We start from the raw sequence: 14103 nt of genomic DNA, 5'->3' as shown, positions 1-14103 counted from the left end.
TTTTTTCCTTTCTTTCTATGAATCTGCGTCCATAGCTTTTTGACCTTAGCCAAGCTCCTCTGGGATTCACAGTACCTTCTGTTGGGGTAGAGATGATTCTGCAATTTTCAACCATGTGTCCTACTAAACCACACCCAAAACAGAACATGGACAGGTTTTCAAAACGAAAATCAACCTAGTTGTTGCCATCACGGTCATTTCCAATGAACATACCTGCCCTAATGGGGTTGGAGGTATTAAACATAATTTTTACTTTGACTGTTCTGGCATTGTCAGGGAAATCATAAAGACCCACATCCAAAACTTGACCCAACTGGGCTCCCATTTCTTTGCCCATAGAGAGGGATTTGCAATGCAGAGGGAGACCCCAAACCTGAACCCATAGAGGGACATTAGCAAAATCTAGAGATTGAATGTTGATGTTACGATCCCAGCTAACCAGCAATTGCGTAAAATCCAAGGACTGCCCTTAAGAATCCTCTGCAATTCTTCTTCTTTTTCAAGCTTGATCTGATATAATTTCCCTTCAATTTCACTGATCTTGAACCCTTGAGGATTACACCAGATCCGAGTGAGTGTATTATGGAGAACTTGTATAGAGATAGGTTTTTACGAAAGAATCTTGCCAATAATACTATTTTGACACTGAGAAACGCTTTCTTGAACATGATCTTCTTCATAGTAGAGAAAAGGGTCTTCTGAAGTAGTATCTGTAGACCAAGATTTTCGGGTGTCAAGCCATTGATTGGACTTGAACCTTCAATCTACCGGACTTGCTCGATTTTATTCTTGGGAAGGGAAAAAGAGATTGAAAAACCCTTTTTGGATCCGGGGGTTGGTTACGATTCGGGAAGGTGTTAGGCACCCGCGTCGTTCACGGTACTCCGTGAGAACCTCTTTCTAACTTTTATTTTTATTTGGAAAATTATTGCTTAAGTATATGTGAAAGAATGGAGGGAGAAGAAGTTGGAGTTTTGGTTATTTTTATTTGATTGATTTGAAAGGATTAAAGCCTCTGCCTACGTACCCTTAAAAGGGATCAAAACCACCGTAGTTCACTCTTATAAAAAATATTTTTGTGGGTTAGGTTGATTTTAATTATTTTTGAAAAATGGTTTTAAAGAAGGAGATTGAGGGGCCTCAAGGCACTAGAAATAAAAATAGGAGTGAGGTTGTTTCATTTTATTTAAGAAATTGAGTCTAAGTTTAATTAAAGTTCAATTAGGAATTTGATTAAGAAAATAAAGGGAAAAATCACTTGGATTTGGATCCAAGGTTTATTATGAAAATAATTTGACTTTTGCTTATTTAATTTTTGGAATGAAAAAGGTTTTACTAAACTAACGGTAAATAGGCGTAACGATGCGAAAAGTAAAGCAAGCATGGATAAAATGGTGTAGTGTCGGTGCTTGTGTCGGTGTGTGCAATTACTAAGCTATTACATACCATTCCTAAATGCAAAGCCCACAACAAATTACATCATTCCCCTAATTATACACACTAAAAAAATCATGGGGCTTTGCAATAGGAAATAAATGAATAGATACCAAAAATTAAAGCAAACATGATTAAATGAAATATAGAGAAAATTTAAAGCATCAAATATTAAAATGTAAAGCAATGATGATAAATTTTTTTTAGTAAAGCATGATTTAAAGCTAGATGCACATGTAAAAAAAATGGACAAGACATTAAAAATATGCATAATATAAAAACTTTAAAGCCTAAGAACAAAATGATAAAGTATGGAGATTAATGCTAAAAAAAGATGAGGTAATATCAAAATAAAAATGCATGAAAGAAAGTTTAAAACATGAAATTATAAAAATATAGTGATAATAAAATGCAATGCATGAAATAAATTATTATGCCGTAAGTATGAGAAAAGGATATGCATGTGAAAGATTTTTTGAGTCTAAATAGAATGCATGACATAGAGAAGGACTATATGAGCTATAACATAGAAGTTTGGTTCATAATCAGACTTATATAAATGCACAATGGTGTAAATTCTTTCAAGAAGAAGCTACGTAAACTAGAAAAGTAAAAAAGAATGCGTGATGTAAGAACAAAAGTTATTTAAATGAACTTAAAAGATAAAGATGCATGATATAAACGATTCTAAACCTAAAAAAGATGAATGTATCAAAGGATTAATGTGCTAAGATAATAAGTAAAAACAAAGTAGAGTAAGACATGCAACTACGAGGAAAAAAAACAAAAGCAAAGAAAATTTTATCATGAAATAGGGGGGTACAGGCTGTACAGTGGGGTGTGTGTAGTGAAACTGAAAACCTGCAACAGAAGGAAGAAGAGTGGGCTGCAGGATGGGTCAAAAGAAAATTGGACCGGTTCAGGAACGGGTCGGTTCAACCGAACCGGTCCAACACATTGGTATAAAAACGGGAAACTAGGGTTTCCTCTTCATTTCAAACAAAAATCTTCTTCCTCCCTACATGCTAAACGGCGCTACTCCCTCTTCTTTGTTTTTTTTCATTTTTTCAAAACAACATTTAAGATACCACACATTTATGCATCGAACATTCAAGCATATCACCAGCACATAGACTCAACAACATCAAATTCTACACACAAAGGAATCGATACCACAATAGTTTTTTTTTGTTCTTCTTTTTTTTTTATTTAAATTTTGACAGTGAGTAAATCACAATAGCAGTGTCGAATCACTCCCTTTCCTTCATGTTTTTTTTGAAATTTTTTTTAAACACAATAGATTTGTTTAACTTCGGATCTGAAATTTTAATTCTATTCTAAAAAACTGTTTTCGAAATTAAAATTGTCTCAATATTTTCCATTAGTTCCAGATCTTGAGCTTAAATCCTTTTGGTTCAAACGATATGTCAGCAAATGAAACATGAAGGAAAGTATTCATACCACTTTGATTCAAACGAAATACCAGCAAACAACATATAGATCTATAGCACCGAATAAAATTTACGTTTAAGAGTAGTTACCTCTTCTAGATCGGAGAAAGTTGGAATAGAAGGGAAAACTTCAAGATCCAAGCTGCTGCACTCCTTTATAACTCCGATCCGGATTCACCGCTGCTTCAGAGTTAAGAGCAAATTGTTGATGTTGAGGTGTTTGAGTTCGGATTCACTGTTGTTGAAGAGAACAGATCCGGAAACAAACTATTTGAAATTAGATTGTGATTTGCGATCTGGATGTGTATGTGTTGTTGTGATGGAATCTGAGTTGGTTTGAATAGATGTTGTAGTTTCAGTGGTAAATTTATGATTCTGGAAAAATTAGGGTTCATGTGTTCTTCATGTTCTTCATGAAGTTCATATGATTTTTGATATTTGATTTGAAATTGTGAAGAAAGAGAAGAGGATTAGGGTTTCTGCCGCTACAGTGTAAAATCAATCATTGGGGAATAAATTCTGACACTGTAGACTATATATAGTAGAAAATTAGGGTTAACACTGACTCTGAGAAAAAAGACTAAAATGCCCCTATGTCTCTGATGCAAGAAAATGGACAGCACAACACTAAAGGATTGGTGCCCAAGTTTCACATTGACCAATGACAGACTGACACTGGACAAAAAAGGACTCAAAGATTAAAACAAAAACTAAAAAAGAAAATAAAAAAATAATAATAATAATTAAAAAAGAAAATGAAACAAGTGTGAGCTTTTTTGCTCACGTGACCTTCTAAAGAAGAAAAATAAAATTTTAAATAATAATAAATAATAATAAAGATAAATAATAAAAAATAAAAAAAATTAAGACCAAAAACTTTATCTTAAATGAGGTATTTTAAAATACCTCTCTGCCGAAATTTTGACTGAAATGTCTGAAATAACGCGGCGTTTTAATGCGCGAACAAAATTCTTTTAAAGCGGTTTAAGAACGAGCGAGGCGGAAATTTTGAATTAAAAGCTTCTTGAAGGAAATTAAAATAAAAATAGGACGCTAAACACTTAAAAAGAGCGCGTAAAATATTTTAAAAAAGCTAACGCGCAAAAGAAATAATTACACGAAACTTGGACAAAGAGAAATTCACTTGGAACTGTAAAATAAAGCTTCAAAAACAAGTTTAAAAGACGACTAAATGACTTTAAATAGTTAGAACGAGAAAAGAGTTTGACGTTTTAAAAATACGACTAAAAAGAAATGACTGGTCCAAAATTGGGGTATGACAGATGCCCCTATTTAAGTTTCTTCGTCACGAAGATTTGAAAGAAGACTTTTAAATCGATGGGTCGAAGAGACTTAAATACTTAAGTACACCACTTTTGGACCAGTTGAAATGCTGCGAATACAATGCTCATGAGTATTATGGTATGCATGCGTGCAATGTGATTATGAATGCAATGACGACAAATATATACCGACTGGGGGACAAAAGCTGACAAGTAACACTGGGGAGATAAAGCCTGTCTAATACCGACTGCCGTGGTAAAGGCGAAAATACGGACGATAAAGCTTGTCTTTTATCAACTGCCGTGATAAAGACGAAAGTACCGAAGATAAAGCTTGAAACGGGAAGTAAAGCTTGTCTATTACCAACAGCCTGTGATAAAGACGGAGATACAGAAGGTAAAGCTTGTCTATTACCAACTGACGCGGTAAAGACGAAAATACAGATGATAAAGCTTGTCGGAATATAAAGCTTGAACAGACGGTAAAGCTTGGAAGATAAAGCTCAGACAGCAAATAAAGCTTAAGACATGATGTAAAGCTTGCGACGGAAAATAAAGCTTAAGACGGAAAATAAAGCTTATGACGGAAAGTAAAGCTTGAGATGGAAAATAAAGCTTATCAATTACCAACAGCCCGTGGTAAACGATGCCAATGCGGAAGATAAAGCTTGGACCGAAAAAATAAAGCTCAGACGGGAGATAAAGCTTGAGACTGAACATAAAGCTTGAGACAAAAGTAAAGCTTGAGGTGGAAAGTAAAGCTTATCAATTACCAACAGCCCGTGGTAAATGATGAAAATGCGGAAGATAAAGCTTGTCTACTACCAACTGCCGTGGTAAAGACGAAAGTACTGATTAAAGCTTGTCTATTACCAACTGCCCGTGGTAAAGACGCAAGAACGGAAGATAAAGCTTGTCTATCAATAATACCGGAGTACTTTAAGCAGGGTACTGGGAAACTGATTAGCATTGGTAAAATGATCATTTGATGTGACTTGCCACTTGAGCATAAATTGATTGGTTAACACCTTGGGATTGACATTTTTAAGTATTGGAGTAAAGCATGGGAAAATAATGCAGTTATGCATGAATGATATTTGTATGCATGCTATCTATGCATGGATGAATGAATGCATATGAGACTTATATGACGGTTTAACAGAAAGATTATTGAGACGAGCATGGGCAGGTCCAAAGAAAGTGGCCCGACATCACATAGCCAACACTTAGTAATCTTCATTGGGGATAACATTGCTGGGGATGAACCAAAACGAAAGCCGGGGTACCACCCTTCAAACAAATCAATGGCAGAAGTCGACATTTCTCAACCGCGGCACCTTCTCAAATTCATGCTTTACATAGTCATTGCTTTCTTTTGAGTATTTTTCTTTCAAATCTTTTGAAATCCCTAACTTTTGCCTGGATCGCCCTTTCGGGTTTTCAATCCACCGGGAATATACTTTTTTTTTTTTTTTGCATTTTCTATGTCCTTAATTTTTGCCTGGACCGCCCTTTCGGGTTTTCGATCCACCAGGACGCTCATTCTTGCTTAAGTCGCCCTTTCAGGTTTTCAACTTAGCGAGCTTTTTCTTCTTCTCTCTTTCTCTTTTTTTTTAGCAATGACTATGTCCAAATGTTGTATCCACCTGCTTTTAGACCGAATGTTGACACATGCTTCTATGATACATAATTGTAAAGATAATATGTTTGTCATTTTTGTTTTTTTTTTTTTTTCAAAGAAAACATGAAAATTTTTTTAAAAGATTTTTCAAAGTTTTTGTTTCAAGTACTAATATTAAAAATAGAAGAAATTTTGCACATAGAATAAATAAGAATTCCAAACAAAAGCACAGGCTCAAATTAATGTATTAGAAATGGTAACCGGCCAAAGGCATGGCACCACAGATTACGAAATTTGGAAAATGGTAATTAAAATATGGGAGGTACATTGAACACAATAACCGCTATATTCCCTAACAACTTTGAAATCCACTGCTATGATGCTCTGATATCGGAGAACTTCTGACAGCTAAGGTGCCCCAAGTGAGTGATGCTTATTCTGATGCAGTTACTTGTCATAAACCCTTAACTTTTGCATAGATCGCCCTTTCGGGTTTTCAATCTATCAGGGTAAACATTCTTTTTTTTTTTTTTTTTTTTTTGTGTCTCTAATTTTTGCATGGACCGCCCTTTCGGGTTTTCAATCCATCGAGACGCTCATTTTTGGTTTAGGCCGCCCTTTCGGGTTTTCAACCTACCGAGCTGTTCTTTTATATATTTTCTAGACATAGTATTTCTTGACTGCATCAGAATTCACAGGACGGGGTAACTCTTCTCCATCCATATTTGTGAGTATTAAAGCACCACCGGAGAAAGCTCTCTTGACAACATAGGGACCTTCATAGTTAGGTGTCCATTTGCCCCTTGGGTCTGGTTGAAAGGACTTGATACTCTTGACCACAAGGTCTCCTTCTTTAAATTTGCGGGGATGCACCCTCTTGTCAAATGCCTGTTTCATTCTTGACTGATATAGCTGTCCACGACACAAAGCTGTCATACGCTTTTTTTCAATCAAATTCAACTGATCATACCTATCCTGACACCATTCAGCTTCAGACAATTCAGCTTCCTTCAAAACTCTTAAAGATGGGATTTCAACCTCCACCGGGAGTACAGCCTCCATACCATATACCAGGGAGAAAGGGGTTGCCCCTGTCGAAGTACGCACTGAGGTACGATAACCATACAAAGCATAAGGTAACATTTCATGCCAGTCCTTGTAAGTGACCACCATCTTTTGCACAATCTTCTTGATGTTCTTATTTGCAGCTTCAACTGCACCATTCATCTGTGGTCTATAAGGAGAGGAGTTATGATGTTCAATCTTGAAATCCTCGCACAATTCCTTCATCATCTTGTTATTCAGATTGGTACCATTATCTGTGATAATCTTGTTAGGGACACCATATCTGCAGATGATATTGTTCTTGATGAATCGGACCACCACTTGCTTGGTCACATTAGCATAAGATGCCGCTTCAACCCACTTGGTGAAGTAATCAATAGCCACTAGTATGAAACGATGTCCATTGGAAGCTTTTGGTTCAATCCGACCAATCACATCAATGCCCCACATAGAGAAAGGCCACGGGGAGGAGATAACATTGAGCAAAGTTGGCGGGACATGGATCTTATCTGCATAAATCTGACACTTGTGACACTTCTTGGCATGGTGATAACAGTCAGCATGCATCGTTATCCAGTAATAGCCTGCCCTCAACGCCTTCTTAGCCATTGCATAGCCATTAGCGTGAGTCCCGAACGTGCCTTCATGTATCTCATGCATTAACAAATCTGCCTCACGCCGATCTATACATCGGAGCAAAACCTCATCGAAGTTCCTTTTGTACAACACATCTCCATTCAAGAAAAAGTTACCAGACAATCTTCTTAGAGTCCTCTTGTCTTTGCGAGATGCCCCAGGCGGATACTCTTGAGTTTGAAGGAAAACCTTGATATCGTGAAACCATGGTTTGTCATCAAAGACTGCTTCAGCAGCAAATACATAAGCTGGCCTGTCAAGGAACTTGACACTAATCAAAGGTACCATTTTGGGGCAATTTACCTTGATCATGGAGGATAAGGTAGCTAAAGCATCTGCCATTTGATTCTCCTCCCTCGGAATGTGGTTCAATTCCACTTTGTTGAAGAAAGTTAACAGACGTCTGGCGTAATCTCTGTAAGGTATCAAACCGTCATGATGAGTTTCCCACTTTCCCTTAATCTGGTTAATCACCAGAGCTGAATCGCCATATATCTTAATCTTCTTAATTCTCAAATCGATAGCTTCCTCAATACCCATAATACAAGCCTCATACTCTGCAATGTTATTTGTACAATCAAAACGTAACCTTGCAGTAAAAGGGATGTGCTCGCCATTGGGTTTGATGAGAATCGCCCCAATTCCTTTACCATAGACATTCACAGCTCCATCAAATATCAAACCCCATTCAGATTCAGGATCAGGACCTTCACCAAACAACGGTTCATCACAATCTTTCATCTTCAAATACATGATCTCTTCATCTGGGAAGTCAAACTTGATAGGCTGGTAATCTTCAACCGGTTGATGAGCTAAATGATCAGCGAGGATACTACCTTTGATAGCTTTCTGAGTGCGGTACACAATATCATATTCTGACAACAACATCTGCCAACGAGAAATTCTGCCGTTCAACACAGGCTTCTCAAAGAGGTACTTGATTGGATCCATTCTAGATATCAACCAAGTAGTGTGATTAATCATATAGTGGCGGAGACGCCTGGCAGCCCAGACTAGGGCACAACAAGTTTTCTCCAGTGCGGAGTATCGAGTCTCACAATCGGTGAACTTCTTGCTCAAGTAGTAAATCGCATGTTCTTTCTGACCAGTCTCATCTTGCTGACCCAGTACACAGCCCATGGAGTCTTCCAACACAGTCAAGTACATGATCAAAGGTCTTCCATCCACTGGAGGGACAAGGATTGGAGGTTCTAGCAAATACTCCTTGATGCTATCAAAGGCTTTTTGGCACTCATCGGTCCATACGATCCCTTGATCCTTGCGAAGAAGCTTGAATATCGGCCTACATGTAGCAGTCATGTGAGAAATGAATCGGGATATGTAGTTCAGCCTACCAAGGAATCCTCTGACTTGTTTCTCTGTTTTAGGAGTAGGCATTTCTCTGATGGCTTTGACTTTGTCGGGATCCACTTCAATACCCTTCTGACTAACAATAAAACCCAGGAGTTTCCCAGATCTGACACCGAAGGTACACTTATTGGGATTCAAACGGAGCTTGTACTTTCTCAACCGCTGAAACATTTTCAACAAATACTCAACATGCTCTTCTTCAGTACTTGACTTGACAATCATATCATCCACATAAACCTCGACCTCTTTGTGCATCATATCATGGAAAATCTTAGTCATGCCCCTTTGGTAAGTGGCACCAGCATTTATCAATCCGAACGGCATCACCTTATAGCAAAAAGCGCCCCATGGCGTGATGAAAGATGTCTTCTCTCTATCTTCAGGAGCCATCTTGATCTGATTATACCCGGAGAAACCATCCATGAAGGAGAACACTTTGCATTTAGCAGTATTATCAACCAATACATCGATGTGAGGTAAAGGGAAATCATCTTTTGGGCTAGCTTTGTTCAAATCTCGGTAATCCACACACATTCTGACCTTACCATCTTTCTTCGGGACAGGCACTATGTTGGCTAACCATTGAGGGTATTCTGATGTGATTAAGAAACCAGCGTCAATCTGCTTTCGCACTTCTTCCTTGATCTTGAGGGCCATCTCGGGATGAGATCTTCTCAACTTTTGCTTAACAGGAGGGCACTCGGGTTTCAAAGGCAGACGATGTTCCACAACTTCGGCATCTATCCCTGGCATATCCTTGTATGACCATGCGAAAATGTCAGCATACTCTCTGAGAAGCTCAATAACTCTTTCCTTAACCGTGGCATCCAACAATGCCCCTATCTTGATTTCTTTCTTGTCTTCCTCTGTACCCAGATTGACAATTTCTATCTCTTCCTGATGAGGTTGAATAGCTTTTCTTTCTCGCTCCAACATCCATCTAATCTCATCAGGAATCTCTTCATCACCTTCTACCATAGCCTCATATACGGGAACCTCAAAGTTGGGAGGAAGCATAGGGTTACTGTGTTCAACTGGCTCATTTATGTTCAGCCTGCATATGATTCATGATTGATTTTAAATGAGTAAATGCAGGACCTTTGAGTTTGATTTTTAAAAGAAAAAGAGAAACAACTTTGGTTTTATGTATTACCATTTTTTTTCCAGAAAAAGCACTAAAATAAAATAAAGTAAAGTAAAATAAAGGCCGTGATAGAAACGACGATTTCATTAATAACCAAAAGTACTTGAAACAAAACATAAGGCCCTACAAAGTTTCACTTTCGTCTGGGGCAGGACGAAAGAAGTTTTCTTAAAGAAAAAACAAAAACAAAGACAAACATATTACTTAAAGCGAGGTATCACAGAAGGAACATCCACAGCGATCCAGTTGCAGCAGACTCCCCCAGGTGTTACGAAGATAGGTGCCACCTCTTCAGATTGATCCTCAATGATCGCATTAGTCTCCGGTGGATCATAGATAAAACCAGCACTGTAAAAAGTACAACCAGTAGGGTTGAACGCCCCAGGCTTGCTATTCGGGAAACCAATTCCCTCCTTGCGTTTGTTCTCGTGCAGCTCCACCAACTGACCCCACGCTTCAGTCTTGCCTTCTTGAATAACCCTCTGAGCGTCCTTCAAAGAAGCCATACTAGTCTCAGCTTTCTTTGCACTCCCTTCAACGGAGAGACCCTGGAATGACGACCCCTCTGAGCTACTACCCCCAATGTAAGAGAAAGCCGACAGATTACTGACCAACAAGGCCGTCTCACCACTTACGGTTATTAACTTTCCATGACTTATAAACTTCAGCTTCTGGTGGAGAGTGGATGTCACTGCCCCAGCATCATGGATCCAAGGCCGGCCAAGGAGGCAACTGAAAGAGGCCTGAATCTCCATAACTTGGAATTTAACTTCAAATTCATGCGGGCCTACTGAGATAGGCAACTTTATTTCCCCAAATACTGACCTTCTAGTTCCGTCAAATGCTCTCACCGTCACCGTGCTGGGCTGCAAGAGAGCTTTTGGATATGAAAGCTGGTCCAAAGTGGACTTAGGCATCACATTTAAAGCGGACCCAGTATCTATCAAGACGTTAGAGAGAGAATCTGATTTGCAGAGGACGGAGATGAGCAATGCCAGATTGTGATTCTTTCCTTCCGCTGGGAGGTCTTCGTCACTGAAGCTCAAATTGTTGCAGGCAGTCACATTCCCCACAATACTTTCAAATTGTCCCAGAGTCACATCATATTCCACATAGGCTTGATCTAGCACCTTCATCAAGGCATCTCTGTGGGCATCAGAGCTGGATAGGAGAGACATTATAGAGATTTTGGCAGGAGTTTGTAGCAACTGATCCACTACCTTATACTCGCTCCTCTTGATTAGTTTCAAGATCTCATCACTATCTTCATAGACAATCTCATTGGGCTGTCTGATAGCTTTACCCTTATCAAGATTTCGCCCTTTCACTGGTTCTTCGGCTGGAGCACTGACTTCCTTCTGATTAACAACCGGGAACACCCGTCCACTTCTCAAGATCTTGCTATTTTCCGCAATGTTGTCTACATGGACTGACGAATCAAGGGGTACCTTTTTTCCATCTTCCAGAATGGAGTATTCGTAATTATACGGCACAGCTTTTTGAGATGAATAAGGCAACTGTTCTGGTGGGCAGATCACCAGGGGAGTACTGGCTGGTTTGGCACGATTGACCATTATCACAAGTGGCTCCCGAGTCTTGAAAACTGGAGTAACAACACAAACATTCTTATCTTTCTCCTTTCTAGTGACAACAAGTTCTTTCCTGTCCAGTAACCCCTGCACATCGTCCTGGACTTGCTTACACCCGCGAGAATCCACTGAACATACAACACAAGCCTCATGATTATGACTGAAGAGGGTGGCCTCACACATTTTTACATGAATCGGGACCAGAGGAGTCTTGATATCACTTGCATAGAGAACATAGTTGTCTCCTTGAATCATATTGACAGCAGGCCCATGTGGCGGCAGAGGGTTGTTTGGAACAACAGGGTCAGGGTTCGCGAAGGTTAGCTCTTTGTCATTGATTAACTTCTGGACCTCTTCTTTAAGGGCGCGACAATGTTCAATATCATGCCCTGGTGCCCCTTGATGGAATTCACAGGTGCGATCGGCACGATACCAGGCTGGTAAAGGGTTTTGCATGCGAGGCTGAGGCCTAGTTTGCACCAAATTTCTGGCAAGGAGAGAAGGCAACAAATCCTTGTATGGCATAGGTATGGGAGGGAATTGACTTCTAGGAGGGCGAGGCTGCTGTTGAGCTTGAGGACGTTGTTGTTGTTGAGGTGGTGAGGGTGGTGGAGGATAATATGGGTATGGGTAGAATGGTTGAGGATTGTATGGTTGGTAAGGTTGTTGGTATAATGGTGGATAGTATGGTGGAGGAGCTTGAGGACGTTGTTGTTGTTGTTGAGGTGGGTTTTGTGGGGCTGGCGTTTGTGGTGCGACATTGGCGACATATGGGTAGTTTGGGTATACAGGCTGAGATCCGCCATGGGCCACCATGCCGACTTCTTGAGTGTTCTTCCTTGGATACCCATTTCCAAACTTTTTACCATTAGACGATCCACTTGATGAGCCACCCGAAGAACCATTCGATGAACCATTATCCTTAGACACGTGTCCTTTCCGGGCCCACTCTTCGATACGCACCCCTGTATCCACCATGTCAGTGAACTTTTGCGAAGCACATGCCACCATCTTCTCTGAGTAAAAAGGGCTCAAAGTTTCATAGAATAAGTCAGATAACTCTCTTTCATTCAGAGCTGGGCGGATCTGAGCAGACTTCTGGATGAAACGCTGAGCATATTCCTTGAATGACTCCTTTTCCCCTTGTGTCATAGATTGCAGCTCTTTCCGATTAGGTGCCAGATAGGAGTTGTACTTATATTGCTGAAGGAAAGCGTCGGCCAGTTCCCCAAAAGTGGTAATACTCTTCAAATTCATATACCATGTATGTGCGGGGCCAGCCAAACTGTCCTCGAAACAATAAATAAGCAAAGGTTCATTATCTCTATGAGCTGTCATTTTTCTCACATACGTGGTTAAATGCATTTGCGGGCAAGTTTCTCCTGTATACTTCTCAAACACCGGCGTCTTAAACTTAGGCGGTATTACCACATTTGGAACCAAGCAGAGATCATGCACACTTTGACCGAATACCTCCTTACCCTTGATACTCCTCAACTCTTTTTGCACTGCATCAAACTTCTCTTCCAAGTTACCCACTCGATCATCCCCCATTACACTACCAGAGTGATAAACCTGTTCTTCCTCTTGCTGGGTCGCATGAACAATAGGCCCTGCCTGAGTCATAGTAGCCTGAGGAATTGGCTGGCCAGGCTGAACAAATGGTGGTGATTGTTGACCATAAGGAAACGGCATTTCCGTAGCACCAGGACGAACACCGTCATTGATCATTTGTGGCATGCCCCATGGATAACCGGGCGGCATGTAGTATTGGGAAGCAACACCATGAGGACCAGGAGGACGGAAATTCTGGTTGTTCATATCATCAGATGAGAAACCCACCATGAAAGGCTGTGTAGGCCCAGCAGATGTAACAACAACAGGTATCGGCTGTGAAGTACCATTAAGTGCAGCAGAAGTGACCACAGTAGGAGCTGGCTCGGAAACCGCTGCATGTTCTCTCTCAGTCATCAGGACTTCCATCATAAGTGCCATCTTCTCTAATTCTGCCTTGAGATTACTAACATCTGCTCTGAGCTGAACGTTTTCCTGTTCCGCATTTGCCATCTTCTTCTTAATGTAAGCCCTTGTGTGATGAATGCGAGTAGGCTTGTATTGAATTCGTCGGGCCACTTTCAATTACTGCGGCAGAAAAGGAGTGAAGTGTGAGACTTGATTTTGACACTTGATGAATGCAAATGATGCATGATATGCAAGATGCGCAAGTATGCATTTTTCATTTTTATCGAAGGACTTATCGAAGTAATTTTGTAAACATAACAACTTAAACATTACATTAATGATAAAAGTACTACAAGATAATTCCCTTTCTAACAACCAAGCCAAGGGATAAACTTACAAATATAAAATACTACAAGATAAATCCCTTTCTAACAGACTGAGCCAAGGGGTGGACTCCAAAATAGAAAATACTACAAGGTAGTTCCCTTTCTAACAGACTGAGCCAAGGGATAGACTCCAAAGTTCATAAACAAAAGCTACAATTATA

The 14103-nt window shown here is 39.8% G+C and overlaps 1 protein-coding gene across 1 annotated transcript; it reads right to left on the bottom strand.

The window, feature by feature from the left end:
- Window positions 1-6305: 6305 nt before the first annotated feature.
- On the bottom strand, window positions 6306-13839 carry LOC146907661 (uncharacterized). Its single transcript, XM_085731028.1, has 2 exons — window positions 10210-13839; window positions 6306-9915 (listed from the first exon to the last, which is right to left on the bottom strand). Exons 1-2 carry the CDS (start codon window positions 13659-13661, stop codon window positions 6450-6452), a joined length of 6918 nt encoding a protein of 2305 aa, XP_085587154.1. The 5' UTR covers window positions 13662-13839; the 3' UTR covers window positions 6306-6449.
- Between the last annotated feature and the right edge of the window lie 264 nt (window positions 13840-14103).

The sequence above is a fragment of the Medicago sativa genome, chromosome 7 (genome assembly GCF_051527215.1).
Source record: "Medicago sativa cultivar Bolivia chromosome 7, Bolivia_mono, whole genome shotgun sequence".
NCBI lineage: Eukaryota > Viridiplantae > Streptophyta > Magnoliopsida > Fabales > Fabaceae > Medicago > Medicago sativa.
The sequence above is the reverse complement of the archived record's forward strand: the minus strand, read 5'-3'. Positions and strand labels throughout refer to the sequence as shown.